This window comes from Phaenicophaeus curvirostris, chromosome 31 (assembly GCF_032191515.1).
Source record: "Phaenicophaeus curvirostris isolate KB17595 chromosome 31, BPBGC_Pcur_1.0, whole genome shotgun sequence".
Classification (NCBI taxonomy): Eukaryota; Metazoa; Chordata; class Aves; order Cuculiformes; family Cuculidae; genus Phaenicophaeus; species Phaenicophaeus curvirostris.
Genome location: NC_091422.1, coordinates 1,351,729 through 1,373,452, shown reverse-complemented (window position 1 = coordinate 1,373,452; position 21,724 = coordinate 1,351,729). Strand labels below are relative to the sequence as shown.

At 40.3% G+C, this 21,724-nt stretch overlaps 1 protein-coding gene across 3 annotated transcripts in view; it reads left to right on the top strand.

Moving 5' to 3' along the window:
* The first annotated feature begins 1,937 nt into the window (after positions 1–1,937).
* LOC138732421 (3'-5' RNA helicase YTHDC2-like) overlaps positions 1,938–21,724 on the top strand; it is a 34,549-nt gene continuing 14,762 nt past the window's right edge. For all 3 annotated transcript variants that reach the window (XM_069879033.1, XM_069879032.1, XM_069879034.1), the window contains exons 1-16: positions 1,938–2,111; positions 2,663–2,753; positions 3,374–3,570; positions 5,248–5,447; positions 6,029–6,195; positions 8,054–8,156; positions 9,401–9,557; positions 11,825–11,932; positions 15,416–15,564; positions 15,966–16,101; positions 16,454–16,580; positions 19,160–19,225; positions 20,821–20,999; positions 21,174–21,270; positions 21,357–21,444; positions 21,541–21,621. In XM_069879033.1, the coding sequence (XP_069735134.1) occupies positions 1,961–2,111; positions 2,663–2,753; positions 3,374–3,570; positions 5,248–5,447; positions 6,029–6,195; positions 8,054–8,156; positions 9,401–9,557; positions 11,825–11,932; positions 15,416–15,564; positions 15,966–16,101; positions 16,454–16,580; positions 19,160–19,225; positions 20,821–20,999; positions 21,174–21,270; positions 21,357–21,444; positions 21,541–21,621 (2,097 nt within the window). In that variant the 5' untranslated portion in view covers positions 1,938–1,960. The remainder of the gene's footprint in view (positions 2,112–2,662; positions 2,754–3,373; positions 3,571–5,247; positions 5,448–6,028; positions 6,196–8,053; positions 8,157–9,400; positions 9,558–11,824; positions 11,933–15,415; positions 15,565–15,965; positions 16,102–16,453; positions 16,581–19,159; positions 19,226–20,820; positions 21,000–21,173; positions 21,271–21,356; positions 21,445–21,540; positions 21,622–21,724) is intronic.

Here is a 21,724-nt window from a genome sequence, read left to right as displayed (position 1 = left end):
GAAGCACGTGCTGTGGTGGTTAATTAGTATCTTAGACGAAAGAAAATTCTAGAACCAGTAACCCATTAGTCACTCACTCAACGTGACTGTGAACTAAAACTCAATCCTTTTCATGGGTGTGTACAGTATAGGAAAGGGTATTAGTATTTTTATCTCGATTCCTCTTCTGTTTCTGCTGCCAACAATAGCACAGTGAAATTATTTCATGATTAGGCTTTTACAGCCAATTAAGTTTTATTGGAGTTAGACCTAGGAAAGGTGTTCGTTCATACAGTTGTGTTGTAACTTTAGACCTTAGACTTGTGCATAACAGGGAACTCAACACCATATTTGTTGAGGAGATCAATCAGTTCTGTTTTAGAGAAGGCAGCTCCCGGAGCATACACCACCCCCACCCCCCCCTTAAAGAATATCAAAAGAGGAAACCAGTAGTAGCAGAGTGACCAAGACGGGTTTCCCTGCCTAAGAAAGAAAAAGCCACTTTGTCCCACAGAAGAGCACAGGAGGAATTTGGAAGGCTTCACATTATTGCTTCAAAGGTACGTTGAAGCAATGGAGAGGTGTGTGTGCGCAGGAGATTAAAACCCTTTCCACTTCCACCCAAGCTGCTTGTAATGCATATGTCAGAATGCTAACTCTCAAGTATTTAAAGAGGCTTTTGAGAAAGGGGCTTAGTTCTGAGAAGCAAGGGGCCAGTTCCTTTCTACTCTCTTCTCCAACTGAGTGCAATGTTACCGTGGTGAACTGTTTACATTTTCTGTTATACTTGAACTATGAATGCAGCAATGACGTGGTGCTAGGGATGAAAGAAGACAAGATGCTTTTGTTGTTGTTGTTATGAAGAGTTTTTGAGGTTAACAAGTTTAGTACTGTAATCGTTATCCAGATAAAATGTTATTCTGCGGGTGATGATATTGTTCCTATTTAATCCCTCGAAGTAACGGTTCTGCCGGTGGCAGAGAAACTCGCTTCCATTCCATGGGTGTTTTTAAACTGCAGGTTCACAGCTGTTCCACCTTTCTGACAGTGTGCATTAAGCCTTGTGCCAGAAGCTCTGGTCCCTCAAAGGCAGCAAAATGCCCTCCATCTGGCATGTAAGCGCAAGAGAGGATGTTCTTGAAGTCTCCTTTGCCCAGGCACATGGCGGATGTGCTGGCTCCTGAGGGAAAGCTGCCAAGCCCTGTGGGAACATACACTCCATCCCTAGAAGACTTAACTCAGTTAACTGCATCTCTGAAAGAAGTGCTGGAGGAAGGTCTATAGGAGCCTTCTGGCTGTGGTGACTGCCACAGGCAGCTGGAGAAGTTTCACTGCAGTGTTGGACATGGTTCTTGTCCCCATCTCTTGCATTCAGTCAGCAGAACTCATTGCTTCTCAGACACAGTTGATGTTTGTTCCATTCCATTTTTATAAAGGATAAGCAGTTAACAGGCTTTGTTCATAGTGGTATCGAGAAGGTTCATTACCCACAGGGTTTGCTTTGGTGGCTTGGATGTGTAAGCACCCAGACTACCACAGAAGTTCATATATGTCCTTCTGGATGAAAGGGTACGTATGTTGAGCATCTTCCCCAGTGAGACGGCCCGTGGTACATAAGCCTCAAGCATCACAGAAACGATCCTTCTCACACCTTGTCCGCTGACGAGGATGAGATTCAGATGCAGCCCCTCCAAGGATCTAAAATGAAGTTAATGAATAAATGGACGGCTAAATTGGCGTTTTCTGGAAAAGAAGTCTAACTGGAGCTGTGAGAGAAGTCTCTGAGACTTAAACCCCTTAGGGATCATCATACTTCAAAAAAAAAAAACCCCACAAAACGACGCGAGTTAGAAACCGCGCGGCCGGCGCCGCCTCCCTCCACCGGCGCGCGGGAGGCGCGCTCAGGGCGGGCCGGGGCGGGCCGGGGGCGGGGCTGCCCTGGGCCGAGGCGCGCGGAGCCTCTCGCCGCTCTGCCGCCGCCATGTCGCGGCCGGGCCGCTCGGCGGGCTCGGGCGGCGCCGCCTCCTCCTCGAGCGGCCGGGGCGAGGGGCCGAGGGAGATCCGCGTGGACGAGGAGGTGGACATCGCGGTGCACCTCGCCCTGGATCGATTCGTCTGCGGAGAGGAGAAAGGTGCGGGGCTCGGGGCGGGGGCGGGGGCGGGGGGGGTCGAGGCCGAGTCTCCCGCCGGCTCCCGGGTCCGCTCTGCCCTTGGCGCTGCGGGGGGGGCGGGAACGACGGGAGGAGCTCGGGGAGCCGGGGCCGTTGCGTCCTGGGGAGGCCGAGGGCTGCCCTGAGCGCTGGCTGCGAAGGCCTGGAAGGAGGTGGTGGTGTGCGGGGGACGAGCGGGCCCTTCTTCTGAGGGACGAGCGATAGGATGAGAGAAAACGGCCGCAAGATGCACCGAGGGAGGTATAGATTGGATAGCAGGAAAAATTTCCTTATGAAAAGAGTGGTGAAGCATTGGAACAGGCTGTCCCAGGGAAGCGGTGGAGTCTCCTTCCCTGTAGGTGTTCAAAAACCGTGTAGATGTGGCCCCTGGGGATACGGTTCAGTGCACGGTGGTGCTGGGCCGATGATTGAACTTGATGATCTCAGCAGGCTTTTCCAACCTTAGTGATTCTGTGTTTCTAAGAACACCGTGTCTTGCGTGGTTCTATGTTCTTCTTTTATTATCTTTCTAGAAATGGAATTTCCTTCTTCTTTCACAAGTACAGAAAGAGCATTTGTTCACCGGCTTTGTCGGTCTCTTGGGCTGATATCTAAAAGCAAAGGGTAAGTTAGAGCCTCATTTTTATTTTATTTGTTTGGTGCAAATGTGGAATTTCATGACTTAAAATTATCTCTGTTCCTAGTGTATATTGTGCACTGTTGCACAAAATAGTGCTAGAGAAAAAAGTTTAAGATAAAAACAAGTATCTTTGTACATGGTTAGTTTGAAGTGGCATGACCTTGTAACGTTTTCTGGATTTCGTGGATCAATACAAAGGACTTCTCATCGAGATCTGTTTTGTTTTCCACTCACTATTTCATGTTTAAGGGTTTTGCATAGTATCTCATACCTTGACAGATAAAACGTGACCTGGACTAGCACCTCCAAAAGAGTGCTTCTGTTGAGAAGTGATGGAGAAGAGCATCGGTATGCAGGCGTGATGGTGTTATTTTCTCTTACATAAAAGCTAGTGGAAATGGAAGGTTTCAGGGAAACCCCAAATAGATGGAGTTTTCCATATAGCATGTGTATTTGTGTACTGTTGTAAAACCATAGCAGCATTTGCTGACCTCTACCTTGAAAGAATTACCGTCAAAGATCATTACATAGATGTAAATAGGTTACTTATTCCTAAAATATAAATAGGTTACTTATTCCTAAAATATATTTTTTTTCCTTTCAGAAAAGGAGCAAATCGATACCTGACTGTAAGGAAGAAGGATGGATCAGAAGTGTCACGTGCAGTAATGACTTGTTGCTTGGCTTCTAGTACGAAACATACCATTCGGAGTTTAGTTGTGAGATTTCCCGTCATAAGTAAAGAACGATCAGAACTTCGGCCAAAGACAAAGCGAGGAAATGCATGTGCTGTTGAATCGGGTATGTTCAAGGTATCTTCTGATATAGACTGGCGATCGATATGGCTTAAAGAGTAAACCAACCTACAACCCAGCTGACACTCATCCCTAAAACAAACCCATTACTTTTATTGACTTTTTGTTGTTAGTACCGGGGACATTTAGAACTGGTGTTGAAAGGAACTTAGGCAGTTATGTTACCCACTTTCCAGTGTCTGCTTTGCGCTAATTTACTTTCGAATCTTTGAGCCAGTTCCAGCCAAATTTATTTGGAAGTATGTTTCTGAAATGTGAATTCCGTGAGCTGAGATTGAAGAAAGAAGTATTACCAGGACTGCTACAGAAGAACGCCCTTATGAGAAAAGCTGTTCTGCTTATAGCAATCCACGTTCTTAATAAAATTAGTAGTTATTTTTTTGTTTTATCTTCTAAAATATATTTGGTCTCTGAGAGACTTATATCTAGGATTCTAGAATATGAAAGAGCTCACTGGAAGACAGATTTCTGATACACCATGGCTTTAAAAAAATACTTTTAATGAGATTGTTGCTTTAACTGTTATGAGTGTGAAAGAGCTATGTTGTGTTTCTGTGGGCAAAGCTGAGCGTGGAGGACAGAAAACACAGCAGTATGCCTTGTTTCATTGGATTTTTCTGCTTTATGATGCTTTATGCTTTATGTTCTTCCTTTGCTACTTTTCTTTTTCAGTTGTTTCATTTGTTTATTAGGGTTGCTTAATGAACAGAATTATAAGAGTACTGAAAAGCAGTTTCTTAGGAATGTAAGGCATAAACTAATGAATAGTGTCAAATTTATCTTCCTTTAATTTCTTTGGAAAACAGAATAGGTTTTGGCTTTTTCAATCTGTTAGTCTGTGATTGTCTTGGTAAGGCAGTGCTTGTAATTTAATATATCAATCTGTTAAACACATTAAATATATACAATTGAACTTAGAGCAAGCTTTTCCTTTTTCTGGAAAATAATTATTAAGGAGTTGCAGAATAGCATTTACAATACCGAGTTTGAAGTAGTCTTCTCTGAAGATGAGCAAGTTCTCTAGTTAGTTCTGCATTGGTTTCTAATGTATAACACTGTGCTCTGTGGATCCAGGGGTCTAGATATGCAGCATGTCTCACTTTGCATGATTTCAGATAAATCTTAGGGACTAGAGTATTGGTCTATGTAATACTAACTGGATAGAGGTCATAAAAGACCAGGGAGCGTGTGTAAGAAGGCATCTGAACCACGGCAAAGTTATCTTTTTCTCAGGAGACAACCTTGTTAGTTTGGAATAATTTAAAAGTTTAACTATACAGTGACTATTTATATGTGAACTGTGAAGGTGTGAATGTGTGAATATAACGAAGAAAATATGCCAGGCAGCTTGTTTTTTTGCATTTGTTTTCTATTTCTTTTTGCTCTTTATGACCTTTTTTGACACTGAGCAATGCACCAGCATAGATTGTTTTTGTTCAAAGTATCTAGGAAAGTAAGAACTCCTTTGAATAATATTTCTTTCAAGCATTGTAACAGGATGTGTTACTGTGAGTATGGCTTGTAAATGTGTGTTTGTCACTTGACACATCTATAGGGATGCATTCAAAGTTAGGAGTGTTCATTTTTATGTATGATTTTTAAGCAATATTTTAGTGACTTGCTTTTGCATCTGCCCAAGTGAAGTGTTAACTTCTCTTCACAGAAAACAGAGGAGTGAATAAGACAGGTGGACGACTCAGCAGTGGTATCCCCCAGGTTCCAGTGAAAAGAGGGGAATCGGAGTTTGATTCTTTCAGGCAATCGCTACCAGTTTTTGAAAAACAGGATGAAATTGTTAAACTAATAAAGGATAATAAAGTTGTTTTGATTGTAGGAGAAACTGGGTCCGGAAAAACTACACAGGTATGTTTCTTTAGTGGAATAAAAACTATTTATAAAAAAACTAATGCATTTTTTAATATTTAGGTAATAAGGGATTGCTTTGTGCTGCTTTTAAGGCATTTGTTTTCCTATGCAGTTGAAAGTCTTGTATTCTGATTCACTTTCTTGCTTTTGAAATATTAAGCCAGTAGGTACTTAGTAAAAGCATAAATATTTCTGCACAGTTTTGTGATTGATAACCAGTTTTCATTACAGTGATATAAGATTTTGAAGGGAAAGTACTCACGACTTTCTGTAGCCCCCTTCCTTCTAAAGCTAGTTCTAGTAGAATATTTTTGTGTTTAAATGAAAGATTATCTACAAATATTTTATATAGATTTCTCTGAAGCAGGAGAGAGAAGCCTAAATTATTTCTTTTGAAACAAATTAAAGTCAGAAATTTGTTTGCTGTCTTTCTACCCTTTCAAGCACATTTGCAATGATAATCTTATGGTGAATTATCTTGCAACCTATGTAATATTGAGATGCACTTAAATGGTTTTCTGGTAAAAAAGCTATGACTTTATCAAATTGACAAGGAACTTTAAACCACTTCTTTGCAGATCTCACAGTTCCTTCTTGATGACTGTTACAAAACTGGGACTCCCTGTCGTATATTTTGCACTCAACCGAGACGTTTAGCAGCCGTTGCTGTGGCTGAAAGAGTGGCAGCAGAAAGAGGAGAAAAGATTGGCCAGACAATTGGTTATCAGACTCGATTAGAAAACAGGTACTTATGGCATTTCTTATTGCCAGTTGATTTTGTGTTGAAGTCTTTAGGTTTGTGTACATACGAACTACAATATATTTGGGATACAGCCTAGTATAAGCTTAGTATGTAAAGTATAGGTAGAGCGTGTTGTTGCTTGGGTAGTCGAATATTTAAGAGTGAAAAAGACAGTTTTCCTCCTGTATTTTTTGGTTTCGTGTAGTAAGTTGTCTTATGTGAGTGAATTGCAGGTATTTTCTCTTCGTTTCTGCTTGGGTGTGTGTGTGTGGAATTCAGATCAAGCCTACACTTTCCTCTTTTTTTTTTTTTCTCCCTACTTTTAACGTGGTTAGATCCAAAAGTTCTGCAAGCTTTGGAGATAGGTAGGCAGAGCAGCACACTGTAACAGATGCTATAGTGAGAGTTGATAGGGGAAATAAAAGGAAACAGCACAAAAGTTTTAGAGAGATTAATGAGGTTGAGCATTACTTGGCGGTCTAGTGTGCATTAACTACTGTTTAAAGCGTGAAGTGACATGAAAGTAGAGAACTCTAGGTCAGCTGAGGAACTTGTTCCTAAAGTAGAGTAGGGGTAGATGAAAGTCTGAAAGCTGTTGTGTGATTTCTAGATTCTTTGAACTCTCTAGATAGTGGGGTTTCCAGAAATGTGCAGGCGTTGGAGTGTGAATGAGAGGATGGCAAAATGTAGAGCTAGTTATGTTGCTACATGGATCAAGATGTTACATAGCTAATGAAACTTGAATACACTTGAAAAACAGTAAAATTAAAGAAGAATTTGAATATGTATATGGGAGTTCACAGTTCTGTTAAGGGCTTGAAAGAGCTAGTAAAGACAAATTTCAAATTTAATTGCATGATTGATATGTGGGCCTATTATGCTGGCTGAAGAAGAACTAAATGTAGCTCACATCAAAGTGGAGGAATTATTGCAAGCAATGCAGAAAATCCTGCTCCAGTGAAATCAATAAGTCCTCTCAAGAGAAAGAGCAAAAGAGAGAGGTGGCTATATTTCCAACTCCATAAAAGAAGATGTGGGATGGAGGTTTTTACAGTAACACAGGAGTCTTAACCTTTTAACTATTAGAGAGCAGTGATGATTTCTAGAAAGCTATTGAAGAAGAGAGAGTAGTAGAGATGGGTAAAGTACACGTTAAATGTGTTCCTTGAATCTAATAGGTAGGAGGATTTTTGAAAGGAGGGATGAATTCCGAACTTCGAAAGAAATGCAGTGAGTGAGCTCATTAATTTCAGAAGAGAACTGTACGGTGTAATACAAAGGAACTTCTGAGTACTTCAAATGACAATGCTGGGTAGTGTGGCAGTCACTGTTTTCACTTCCACAAATAACTCTGCCACAGGTACTAGAATATTAACTTTTAAAGATTTTGAAGTTTTTGAAGAGAAAAATTAAAGCACTTGAAACGGATCAACTCATTTCTTTGTGGTTCAGTCAGGTATAGGCAAATACGAAACTGTATCGAAGCATATACTGAAGAATTGGCACCTGTTTTTCCAAAGCAGTCCATGCTGAATTTTCCAGTAAATTAAACAACATGAAGTGATTCTCAAGGTTCTATTTTGCTTGGTTATTTATTTATTTATATAAATTTGAATCTCACTTTGTTAATTAATCCGTTGCCTGAAGGTTGGGAGCTTAAGCACTGAGATTCCTTAGGAATGCTCTGGGAATAGGCAATGTTTACAAACAAATAGGATGCGTGAATTCCTTGGGAGAACTATAATCTAATTCCATTTCTGGTGAGCAGTTGTTAATAATTTAATTTTCACTAAGTCTTGGAAAGCTAGTATGCATTTAAATGGTGCGAAAGACTGAAGTATCTTCATGAACTTTTCAATAGGGTTTCTCCAAAGACATTGTTAACATTTTGCACTAATGGCATCCTACTTCACACGCTGATGGCAGGAGACAGCACTCTGTCAACAGTGACACATGTTATTGTGGTAAGAATCCTAATGTATTTCATGTGAGGTTGAACAATGTGTATTACTTATAGATTGCCAGATAAGATCCTTGTTGTCTTTAATTTGCTGAGCATTTATGGTGTTTTTATGTAGTTAGAATCTGAATTACTGTTTAAGACTTACTGAGTCCTTATTATAGTGCATAGTTTGCTTTTTTTGCCTTTTTTAAAAATTTTGTAACAGTATCTTATTTTAGCTTCATACCAATAATTAGTTTTGGAATCTTTATGCAATTGTGGGGGACAGAGCTCTAAATTTCTCTGAACTTCCTCTGTCAGAAAGTAGAAGAGCCTTAAGGGGGCTTATGTATATATGGTTCAACACAAGTGTGTCAGAATTTTTTTGTATCATGAGCTTGTTTTAGCAGTACAAGATTTGTGGTCCTTCCGTGAGCCTAGATGTTTTCAAGATAATGACTAGTCTAATTTTCAGCAAATTACTTAGGCGTTCATTTCTGATGATGTGAGTATTCCTGTTGTGGAATTTGATGTCAGTGGAACCCGGAATTTTTTTTTCAAGATTGAGCTCTCCGTGGCTGAAGACAAATATTCGTGATAATTTTAGATGCCTGCCTGTTTATCAAAATAAAAAAAAAATGTGAGAACAATTTATACATTGTTGACTTCAGCCTAAAAATGTTGTATTTAAAAATATATTTGCGTCCCTGCTTCAACAGTCCATAATACAAAAACCAGAACAGAATGCACCAACAAAAGCAATTACTTTAGTCAGTCATGTGACTTAATTAGGGATAAGATTTTTGTGTGACTTAAAGGATCTAAGCAATCTAACTTTTTTCATTGTGTGTTATCATACATTTCTTTAAACATTCGTCAATTGTGAAGTGAGAATATATTAATATATTTGTTGAATTGGCAGTTTGTCATTATCTTGAAAATTAATTCAAATATAAGAATTAAAAAGTTTCAGTTCGCTTTAACCTCTGAAATCAAGCTGTATGTGGTTAGCATCTTGACAGAGCAGTGTATAAAATTTCTTGATATATGTTTTTCTGAGATAGCTTTATTAAACTTTTTGAAATATTTGTTACTTTTGAATATTTAAAAAAAAATCCTGTCTTAAATTAGGTGAACACATTTCTATGTGTCTTCAATGTACTAGCAAATTATATCTTTCAGTTTCATATTTGTGGAAAGTTACAATCTTGAGTCCATGATGTTTATCTGTTGTTTGTTCCCTCTCCCCCACCCCGTTTGTTACAGGATGAAGTACATGAGAGGGATAGGTTCAGTGACTTCTTGTTAATAAAACTGAGAGATGTGTTGCAGAAACAGGATAATTTAAAACTAATTATTTCTAGTGCTGCTCTGGATGCAGATCTCTTTGTTAGATATTTTGGAAGTTGCCCAATAATGCGCAGTAAGTATTCGTGTAAAATCTTAAGTCTAGGTATACCTGCCGTAGCATTTATAGGTTAAACAATAGCAAACCGTGCTGAGTAATGGAACATGATAAATACACTAAGAGTTACAGCAATGCTTGCTCTTAGTTTGTTAATTTTGTGGGTTTTTTAGCTATTTGCATAGATCTGAGAGTTTTTATCGCAGGAAGTTCTGTAAGTGCAGGGATGTCCTGGCCCATGCTCTGATTAATTCAGGAAACAGGAAAAGGTTCTTAAAGTGCTGGTCTACATGATAGTGTAGACCCTAGGATCTGCAACAGTGTGATCGATTTTAATTCATTCCTGTGAATTCCAGTTCTTCAGGTCTCTCAGAGATTGCTGCTGGTTAGTGGATAAAACACAGATAACTGCAGCTGGTCACTGCAGAAGTACAGTCTTAGGTAAATTGGGTTTTCATATTTTAATCATATGATTCTTTATTTTAAATAAATTAGCTAATAGTCTAGGTAAACACTGAGAAAAAACATGGCAATTTCTGTTAATTTTGATTTGGACTTTGTAATCTGCAGTTAGATGACATTCAAATGCAAGGAAAAGTTATCGTTACTGCTGTTTTTATTTCATTTGACTCATCTTTAGTAGAGGTAAAACGTGTGGAAGATGCTTTGTATTTCTTTCTCTTCACCCTTCTGGCTTGCAAATTTTGCACATGGGTGACCTCCTGTGGCACCTCTAGATCTTCCTTTTTCAGCAACAATGTCTAAGTACAACTTGTTCTCAGTAGGAGTGTTTCAAGAGAAACCTTGTATTTTCAGACCAACATAGTAGGCTTTCTGCATGTCAGCCTTTTTTTTTAAGAAGCTCAACAGTCCCAGGATATGAGTAGAATCACTTAACTGAGAATCTTATCTACAAATCATCGGTTTAATTTTTTGAATGTTCCTGAAAAAGAAAACTGTGTCGTTATAGATAGAAATATTTAATTGTCAATTCTCAATTTGTACCTAGTAAAATAAGGCTTGCAACTTGTTGGAGGCAGGAATCCGGAAATTACGCTATTTCAGTGATTTAGACTTATTTTTGGAGAAGGAAACCTCAGTTCTAATTATTTTATGGCTTTCCACAAGACTCTCCTTGTGGCTTTCCTGTTCATTTAGATCAGTATGCTTATTCAGGAAATCCTGATGACAATCTTTTTCTCTGGTTAACCTGAGTGGCTGCACTGCTATCACTTACTTTAGTCTGCAAAACAGATGAGTTACAGTTGAAAAAAACCCTTTGCTTTTTCCAATTTTGAGAATTTAGGAAATAAAAGAAGAGGGTTTGCAGGCTTTCTCTGTTAATGTCATGAGAAAGATTTGATCCTCCTTCAATAATATAGCTGACAAAATCCTTAGCACAGAAACCACCAGTTTGTGGTTGTGCGTTCCTGTAGCACACACTTTGTGATCAATGCTGGAAGACTTTGTAATACCTTCTAAAAGTATGTGAGCTGTAGCTTGTTGTTTCTGAACAAGAGAAAAGCCCTAAGTGATTTAAACTAAGGTATGGTAAACGTCTGCTAAGGTATGAGAAATTAAAATCTAGAGATTTTAATTCTTCCTGTGAGAGAGAATCCTTTAATGCCTTGTAAGTAAGGTCTAGGAGACAGTGATATTGAAACAGAAATCAGGGTAGATTGTTAGGAAATAAGGACCGTTGGATTGTCTTATTTGTCAGGAAGTACTCTGTAAAAAAGAGCCAAATTGGGCTGAAGCGATTGAGGAAATTGAGTGAAGTTTTTCTCATCATATACTTCTAAGGAGATAAAGTGGTTTAATATAAAGGTGATGGTCTGCTTGTGGGATCGTGCACTAAAACTGTATTAATTGCGGTTATAATTTTTAATCCATGTGTCTTACACAATTAACTGTTCTTTTGTAAACATAAACAAAAATGAGTCTTTTTTTTTTCTCATTTTGATAAAATTGCCATTTATAACTGTCAATCTTCAGAGCATCTCTTGGTGTAACACTTAAAGAATTGAAGAGGTTAATGGGAAACAAGGTGCCCAGCTGACATTCCCCTTTTGAAATTTGTTTTGTTTTGTGGCCCAGTAATCTTAACAAAATGAACTCCACTGAAGATACTTCTACAGTTCTTTTCAAGGAAAAGAATAATTCCTTAAATCAGGCCCTAAGAATGTATAATTCACTTTTTGTATCTGCAAAACCCTTTTTTAAAATTCGGATTATAAATGAAGCTAGGGAATATCTAACACTTTATGAACTACTTTTACTTTCAGTACAAGGAAGACCTTTTGAAGTTAAGGAGATGTTTTTGGAGGATATTTTACGAAGCACTGGGTGTACAAACAAAGAGATGCTAAAGTACCAAAAAGAGAAGCAGCAAGGTTTGTGGACCTCTTAATTCTTCTTCTTAATTCCTCTTAATTGTTAGGGTTGGAAATGAGTCTCATTGACTGATAGATTGAACAGCTACATGGGATGATTCTCTGTTAAAATTCCAAAGTCAGAATATGAAATGAGGTGTGATTAGAAGACAGCAAGTATCTTTTAGATCTCAGTGTTTACATTATTGCAATAGATTATGGGACGAAGCAATCACGAGATGACAGGGTTTTCAGTTCTAGGTGGGGTGAAGAGGGAGGTTAGCAGGACAGTTGCATTAAACTTCCAGAGGGCAGATTTTGGACTGTTCAGAAGGCTGGTTGGCAAAGTCCCATGGGAGACAGTACTTAAGGGCAAGGGAGCCCACAAGGGCTGGGAGCTCTTCAAAAAGGAAATCCTAGCAGCTCAGGAGAAAGCCATCCCCATGTTCCAGAAAAAGAGCCGGTGGGGGGGAAAAAAACAGCTTGGTTGAACAGGGAGATCCTGAGAGATATCAAAACGAAGAGAAAAATTTATGGGCTCTGGAAGAAGGGACAGGAATCTTGGGTGGACTACAGGAGGGAAGTGAGATTGTGTACAGAAAAAATCAGAAGGGCTAAGGCTCAGCTAGAAATCAGATTGGCAAAGGCTGTGAAAGATAACAAAAAATCTTTCTATAAATATATTAACAATAAAAGGAGGATTTAGGGAGACTATACAGTCCCTATTGGATGCAGAAGGAACAACAGTGACAGGGGATGAGGAAAAGGCTGAGGTACTTAATGCTTTCTTTGCCTCGGTCTTTAATTGTAAAAAAAATCATTCTGTCCGTGTACAAACCCAGGAGTTAGAGGAGCAAAATGAGGCTCCCATGATCCAAGAGGAGGTGGTCGGAGCCTTGCTTGCCCAACTAGACACCCACAAGTCTATGGGGCCAGATGGGATCCACCCAAGGGTGTTGAGGGAGCTGGTGGATGTGCTGGCCAAAGCCCTTTCCATCATCTTCCAACAGTCCTGGAAGACTGGGGAAGTCCCACTGGACTGGAGGCTGGCTGATGTTGTGCCCATCTACAAGAAGGGTCGCAGGGAGGATCCAGGGAACTCCAGGCCTGTCAGTCTGACCTCAGTGCCAGGGAAAGTCATGGAGCAGGTGATCTTGAGTGCTATCATGAAGCACATGCAAGAGAACCGGGTGATCAGGCCCAGTCAACATGGGTTCACAAAAGGCAGGTCTTGCCAAACAAACCTCATCGCCCTCTGTGATAAAGTGACTCAGCTACTGGATGAGGGAAAGGCTGTGGGTGTATGTTCCTGGACTTCAGGAAAGCCTTTGACACAGTTTCTCCCAGCATTCTGCTTGAGAAACTGTCAGCCTCTGGCCTGGACAGGCGCACACTCTCCTGGGTGGAAAACTGGTTGGCTGGAGGGCCCAGAGAGTGGTGGGAAATGGAGTTAACTCCAGCTGGAGACCAGTGACAAGTGGGGTTCCCCAGGTCTCATTGCTGGGTCCAGCCCTGTTCAATGTCTTTATCAATGACCTGGATGATGGCATCGAGTGCACCCTTAGCAAGTTTGTGGATGACATTAAGCTGGGTGGAAGTGTCGATCTGCTGAGGTTCTCCAAAGGGATCTGACCAATGACATCTTGGCTTGTATCAGAAATGGCGTGGCCAGCAGGTCCAGGGAGGTTATACTCCCTCTGTACTCTACACTGGTGAGACTGTTCCTCGAATCCTGTGTTCAGTTCTGGGCCCCTCACCACAAGAAGGATGTTGAGGCTCTGGAGAGAGTCCAGAGAAGAGCAACAAAGCCGGTGAAAGGGCTGGAGAACAGGCCTTATGAGGAACGGCTGAGAGAGCTGGGGTTGTTTAGCCTGGAGAAGAGGAGGCTGAGGGGAGACCTCATTGCTCTCTCCAACTACCTGAAAGGAGGTTGTAGAGAGGTGGGAGCTGGCCTCTTCTCCCAAGTGACAGGGGACAGGATGAGAGGGAATGGCCTCAAGCTCTGCCGTGAGAGGTTTAGGCTGGACATTAGGAAAAACTTTTTCACAGAAAGGGTCATTGGGCACTGGCAGAGGCTGCCCAGGGAGGTGGTTGATTCACCTTCCCTGGAGGTGTTTAAGGGACAAGTGGACGAGGTGCTGAGGGCATGGTTTAGTATTTGATAGGAATTGTTGGACTTGATGATCTGATGGATCTTTTCCAACCTGGTGATTCTATATAACTTCAAAGAAATTTCTTTTTATGGTTGTATGTTTGCTTTCAGTTGATAAATGATGTATTTTTTGTAATTATTATTGAGTAGAATTGCATATTTATGGGGGATTTTGCCACATGAAAACTATAGAAGCAGAAAATACTACGTGCTGACTTTTGGATGAAAATTGGAGTGTAGCTGTTAGAGGGCACGATTTTGTACATTTTGTGCAGAACACTTCCACTGCATTCTTCAGGCGTATGTGTATTCAATGCTATCGAATCATAAAATGGCTTGGGTTGGATGGGACCTTAAAGCCCAACCAGGTCCCACGCCCTTGTCATGGGCCAAGGACACCTCCCACCAGACTACACTGCTCAAGGCTCCATCCAACGTGGCCTTGAACCCTTTGAGGAAGGCAGCATCGACAACTTCCCTGTGCAGCCTGTTCCAGGGTCTCATCCCCTTCATTGTGAAGAATTTCTTCCTCATATCTAGTCTAAATCTTCTCCCTTCTAATTTAAAGCCATCCCCCATGTCCTTATCACTGCAATCCCTCCCCAGCTCTCTTGTAGATTCCCTTCAGGTACCAGAAGGCTGATGTAAGGTCTCTCCAGAGCCTTCTCTTCTCCAGGCTGAACAACCCTAACTCTCTCATCCTGTCCTCATAGCAGAGGAGCTCCAGCCCTCTGATGATCTTCATGGCCCTGCTCTAGACCCATTCATATGGTTCCATGTCCCCCTTATGCAGGGGATTCCAGTGCTGGACACAGTACTCCTGGCAATGGAAAGTAATGATCACAGAGGGTATGACCAAACAAGCCAACAATAATCAATAACCAGTGCAATAATATATGGTCCTACGTCTATGTTTATTGCATTGCTCAATTCTGGTCATTGTGGATAAAAGAGTTCAGTTAAGGCACTGCTGTTATCTACTGTTGCTTCTGCTTGTATAGAAAACCTAGTTGTTACATACGGGAGCTATATCACTTCTTATTTGGTATTTTACTTTCGGAGAAATATCTGGACTGAGAATTGCTTAGGAAGCTCATTGGAATGCAGTAAGTTGGAATATTGGAGAGACTGGGGCGTTAACCACCTAAATGATATTTTTTTACCTTATTCTTATAGCAATTGTTTACAGTGGTGCACTTTGGATGCCCTTAATCATGGAATTTATATGGGTTGGTAACAGCATTATAGATAAATAAAAGAGCTTGAATGGTATAACTATTTCTTGTAACTGGAAACAATGGATAATTAGGACAGATGTAAAACTCTTTTTGGAAATACTTTATGCATCCTAGAAGAAAAACAGCAAAGCGCTCTTACTGAGTGGTGTTCTACTCAAGAACATAAGAGCAAACCAGGATCTCAGAGGCAAAGATCTGTCCGAAGTGCAAATGAAGAGAATAATCTCTTCAGTGACAGTGGTGACCCTGTATTTAATCAGCTGGTAAGTTTCTCCTTTATTTGAAAAAGTTTATTAAATCTGCTTTCTATGTTATCTTATTACTACCTGTTTAAAAGTGTTTTCTAAAGATATAACTCCTGTAGAGTTTTTAGAAGGATATTAACATATTTTAAAAGATATTTTTTAATTTTTTTTTTATTAACATGAACTACTCTAGCTGAAGTGTGCTTTCCAGTTGTGATGGTCGTGCATAACTTTTGTGCAAATGACCAGATTGACATTGTTTAAAGTACTTGCATATGAAACCATAAATGCTTGTCATCTGAATGCTGTATTTCTAGTTGTTACTTCAAAAACTGTTCAAATTCTTTGTCTCTCTTATACAAGAATAAGGACAACCCTTGAGAAGAGATTAATCTTTCAATACTTTATTTTCTCTTCAGACTGAAAAAGATGTGAATTGCCTTGAGCCATGGTTAATAAAAGAAATGGATTCCTGTCTTTCTGACATCTGGTTGCATCAAGATGTTGATTCCTTTGCTCAGGTGTTCCATCTCATCTTAACTGAAAACATCAGTGGTAAGTTTCTGTTATGCAGTAAGATGAGGAAAACAACTGCAAAATGTCTTGAATTTCTGTAGTACTTCATCTCCAATTTCAAACGTTGTTACCTTTGAGTTCTGCCTATTGAAAAAATGAATAGGGTTAGCAGAATTAAGTTTTGCAGTAATTTGTTGTTGTACTTGTTTTGAAGTATTGACAGATGTTCTAAGACATTTCTAAAATAGTGTTAAATTCACATGAACTGACTGGTGGGATGAAATGAGTAAACAAATTCTCTCTGGGCTTTGTTTTGGAAGTCATATCCTACATTTAGATGAAAAAATAACATTTGTATTTGTTTTGCTGACTTTTTTTTTGTACTTCTCAGTTGATTATAGGCACAGTGAAACTAGCGCAACTGCGCTAATGATTGCTTCAGGGAGAGGCTTTTTGAGTCAAGTAGAACAACTAATCAGTATGGGAGCAGATATCCACTGCAAATCATCCAATGGCTGGTAAAAACAAATGGATAAACTGAAAGATGTATTTGTCGATATACAAGTGAGAAGGAAATTTCTATAACATCTAAACTAATTTGCTAACTTATCAGACTACTGTAAACACTTAATAGGTTTTTACAGTTCTAAACAATTTCTAACTTCCAATTATCACATTGCTTTCTGTAAAATATAAATTGAATTCTTATTTAAATGGTGTCTAATATGGAATATATACTCTTGATTTCAATGTGTTTGATTTAACACACTGTTTGGAAGAAAAACTGGCATCTTTCTCACTAGATTGATTGAATTAGACCTAAAATGTTTTGTGTTTTTTATTTTAAGAGAGTGACCTATACAGGAATTAAAAATATGACATTACAGGTGCAAAGATCTTTGATGTGATGTATATATGTAAGTATTGGGAAGAGTATAGGGACACTGTGTGGTTGTGTAGGGATGGGGTCAGGAAGACCAAGGCGCAGCTGGAGCTGAAGTTGGCAAGGGAAGTGAAGACTAACAAGAAGGGCTTCTACAGGTACATCAATCAGAAGAGGAAGGTTAAAAAGAATGTACCCCCACTGATGCTTGAAAATAGTGACTGTGTATCAACAGGCGAGGAGAAGGCTGAGGTACATCAAGATGGGGACCAGGGAGGTAAAATCCTTCCCACTGTAGTGGAGGATCAGGTTTGTGACCACTTGAGGAACCCAAACATATTTAAGTCTATGGGATTTGATGAGATGCATGCCAGAGTCCTGAGGGAATTGGCTGATGTGGTTGCCAAGCTGCTCTCCATGGTACTTGAAAAGTCATGGCAGCCAGAAGTCCTTTACTCTAAATTGGGGAGGTATGGATTTGATAGATGGACGGTTCAGTGGATAAGAAGCTGTTTGCGTGGTCGTACTCAGAGAGTAGTGGTTGATGGTGTGAAGTCCAGGTAGAGATCTGTGACAAGTGGTGTCCCTTAGGGGTCTATACTGGCACCAGTGCTGTTTAATATCTTCATCAATGATATTGTCAGCGAGGTTGAGTGCACTTTCAGCAGTTTTGCAGATGACACCAAGCTGAGTGGTGCAGTTGCCATACCAGATGGACAAGATGTCATCCAGAGGGACCTGGACAGGCTGGAGAAGTGGGGCTGTGAGAACATCATGAGATTCAACAAGGACATTGCAAGGTCCTACACCAGGGTCGGGGCAATCCCTGGTTTTAGTATGGGACGGGAGATGATGTGATGTGAGAGCAGCCCTGCAGAGAAGGACTTGGGGGTGCTGATTGGTGAGAAGCTCGACAAAAGCCAGCAATGTGTGCTGGCAGCCCAGGAGGCCAACCGTATTCTGGGCTGCATCAAAGCATCGTGGCCAGTGGATCAAGGGGGGTGATTTTGCCCCTCTGTTTCACTCTTGCGAGACCTCACCTGGAGTATTGTGTCCAGTTCTGGAATCCTCAACATAAGAAGGATATGGAGCTGTTGGAACGGGTCCAGAGGAGGGCTGCAAAGATGATCAGAGGGCTGATGCATTTCTGCTATGAGGACAGGCTGAGGGAGTTGGGGTTGTTCAACCTGGAGAAGAGAAGGCTCTGAGGAGGACTTACAGCGACCTTCCAGTACCTGGAAGAAGTCTACAAGAAAGATGTGGAGGGTCTGTTTACGAGAGCTTGTAGTGATAGGACTAGGGGCAATGGGTATAAACTGGAGGGGGGCAGATTTAGACTAGACATAATGAGGAAATTTTTTTTCACAGTGAGGGTGGTGAGGCACTGGAACATGTTGCCCAGGGAATTTGTGCCCCCTCCCTGGAGCTGTTCCAGGCCAGGTTGGGTGGAGCCTTGAGCAGCCTGGCCTAGTGGGAGGTGTCCCTACCCATAGCAGAGAGGCTGAAATTAGGTGGTCTTTAATGTCCTTTCCAACTCAAACCATTTTATGATTCTGTATTGTGGAAATATTTGTGAATCTGTAAACATCAGATTTCTGTGGCTGTGAATTTTGTCTTTATATAAACAGGGAAATACAGTAAATAATTTTAATATAGGAAGACAAGTATTATGATTCCAGGAGTCCGGTGTTTGGTACTATCACTTGACAAACTTGGGAAGGATTGCAGTTTAGAAGGAGAGCAGAATGAACTGCATTATGGGGAAGGCAACTTCTGTAAGACATCGAAAAGCCAAATATTTTCACAGAGTTTGGAGAAAAATGTTTGGTGTATGTCTTCTCGGGATGATTTAAAGGAGCTAGTAAAGGGTACTACAAAAAGGCATGGTTTGTTTATCTCTGCGTGTTGGTGTGTGGGTTTTGAAGGAATGGCATATTCTTTGTCCTCATTTCCTTCTATAGGCTTGCATATACTTCTTTGTAAAACTGAGATTCTTCTTTGCCAAAGAATTGCAGTTATCTCAAAATTATATTGCTATCACACCTGTTTATGCACGTCAAAGGAGGAAGCTGCTGATCCAGCAGTAACAGTGTTGATTAAAAATCATGCAGAAATTAATAGTAAAGTGTGGTGTCAGTTGTCTCCTCGTGTAATGTGCCATTCATATCTATCTTTTGAAGTGAGAAATTAAAGATTTCTATGCAACTCTTTCAGGATGGCTTTGGACTGGGCGAAGCACTTCGGACAGATGGAGGTTGTTGACCTGTTGGAGTCCTACGGGTAAGCTATAACTACTTTGCAGAAGCGATAGTGTAGCACGGTGAAGGGAAGTGTATGTTTTGTCTTCTTTTAATCAGAACAGGTTTTAGCTTTTTATACTCTAACATCTGGCCTAAATAGCAAGAATTATTTGAGAATAGGAATATTTTGAAAACATAGTTATATAAAAAAAAAATGTTGTATTCAGTATCACAGTAATTATTTGCTTGTAGGTTAATTATGGTTCTAGTTGTGTAGGGTTTCACAGAATCACTAGGTTGGAAAAGACCTCCAGGATCATTGAGTCCAACCATTCCTATAAACCACTAAACCATGCCTCTGAGCACCTCATCCATACCACATTTAAACACCCCCCTGGGCAGCCTGTTCCAGTGCCTAGTGGCCCTTTCCGTGAAAAGTATTTTTCTGATCTCTTACCTGAACCTCCCCTGGTGGAGCTTGAGGCCATTCCATCTTGTCTTGTCACCTCTCACTTGGGAGAAGAGGCCAGCTCCCATCTCTCTACAACCTCCTTTTAGGTAGTTGTAGAGAGCAATGAGGTCTCCCCTCAGCCTCTTCTCCAGGCTAAACAACCCCAATTCCCTCAGACGCTCCTTGTAAGGCTTGTTCTCCAGACTCCTCACCAGCTTCGTCGCTCTTCTCCGGACTCGCTCCAGAGCCTCAACATCCTTGTGGTGAGGGGCCCAGAACTGAACACAGGATTCAAGGAGCAGTCTCACCAGTGCCGAGACCAGAGGGAGAATAACCTCCCTGGACCTGCTGGCCACGCCGTTTCTGGTGCAAGCCAAGATGCCATTGGCCTTCTTGGCCACCTGGGCCACTGCTGGCTCATGTTAAGATGGCTGTTGATCAACACCCTCAGGTTCTTCTCCAGGCAGTTTTTCTAGTCTGTAGCACTGCATAGGGTTGTTGTGCCCCATTTCTTTTGTATTCTGAGGGTTTATCATCTTAGTATGGACATTACTATCACAATTATATATCTAGGCAGGTTGTGATTATAGTAACTTAAATATGCAAATTCTATACCCTGTACCATTTTAATTTCAGATACTTATTTTGGAAGGAAGTCTGCTGTGTGTTTTTGTCTGTATATTGTTGATACATGATACTCATATTAAAGAAACTATGTGAGTAACGTGTCAGTAGGTCATCCAAGAATTTATTTTTTATAACTTGGTTATCATAGTTTACTTACAGTTTTGTAGAGACCTACATTATTATAGTTCCTCTTAGTGTAGTTTTTGTTAATGTAGTACCTGCTTAACTGTTGCGGTATGGAAGTTTTTGGAAAATACATTTATTTTAAAATTTTTCCTTTAACAGATAAAGAAATGGTATCTATACTTTGAGTTCTGACACATGTGCTTGTGGTTGTGTTATAAGTAGAGTTAATGCTGCAAATTGGAAGTTACATGTTTTGCTGGGTTAATACTTAAATCGGTAAACAGTAATCCTGTTGTGGCGAGGCTGTTCCACTGCACTTCTAGATTCAAGAGAACTAGTCTGGCTGGTCTTCATCTGAATCTGAGTTGATGGCCGAATGCAAAGCTGAAGCAAACAATCTTGACTCTGGCTTGTGTATTTGTGTGTTCTAGTGCTTCAGTGGAATCTGGAAATATGGATGAAAGTTCCCTGGTACAAAAAAGTGGTAGTGACCTTAGTGCAGAGGACAGAGAACTATTGAAAGCTTATCATCACAGTTTTGATGGTGAAAAAGTGGATCTGGACCTGATTATGCACATACTTTATAACATCTGTCACGGTTGTGGTGCCGGTAGGTGTATACACATACTCCCAATAAGTTACTGTGGATTTGGCTTCTGAGGAATTGTGCTTTTTTTTCAGTAATACCTATTAGGTTAAACCTTTGGAGTGCTAATATATGCAGTACTGTAATATATTTGAAGTGAATTTTCTATTTAACTGTGCAAATTAACTTCTCTTTTAGGAGCGATTTTAATATTTCTTCCTGGATATGATGAGATAGTTAGCCTGAGAGACCGTATTCTTTTTGATGACAAGAGATTTGCTGATGATGCTTACAGGTAAAGCCTCTAGTTTCTGTGGTTTTCTTGAGTCTCTATTGTTTCTTTTAAAGATCCTTAAAAATGCGCTCTTTGTTTTGCATTAGATACCAAGTTTTCATGCTTCATTCAGATTTGCAGACCTTGGATCAGAAGAGGGTCCTTCAAAGTCCACCTTCTGGCATCCGCAAAATAGTAAGTACCAGGGGACTTCATCAGATTTTGTCTTGACCTATTTTGTCTTTGCTTTTATACTTACCACAGTGTTTGGTTTCTTTTCTTTAATTGCAGATTCTTTCTACTAATATTGCAGAAACCAGCATAACAGTCAATGATGTTGTATTTGTTATTGACTCGGGCAAGATGAAAGAGGTACTATTGTCTTAAACTTTCTTTGGGATGTAAACTTCTTGGTGTTATTTTAAAATACATAATACGTAAATTTTGGAGACCTGTTTTTTAAGTAGGCTGAGCT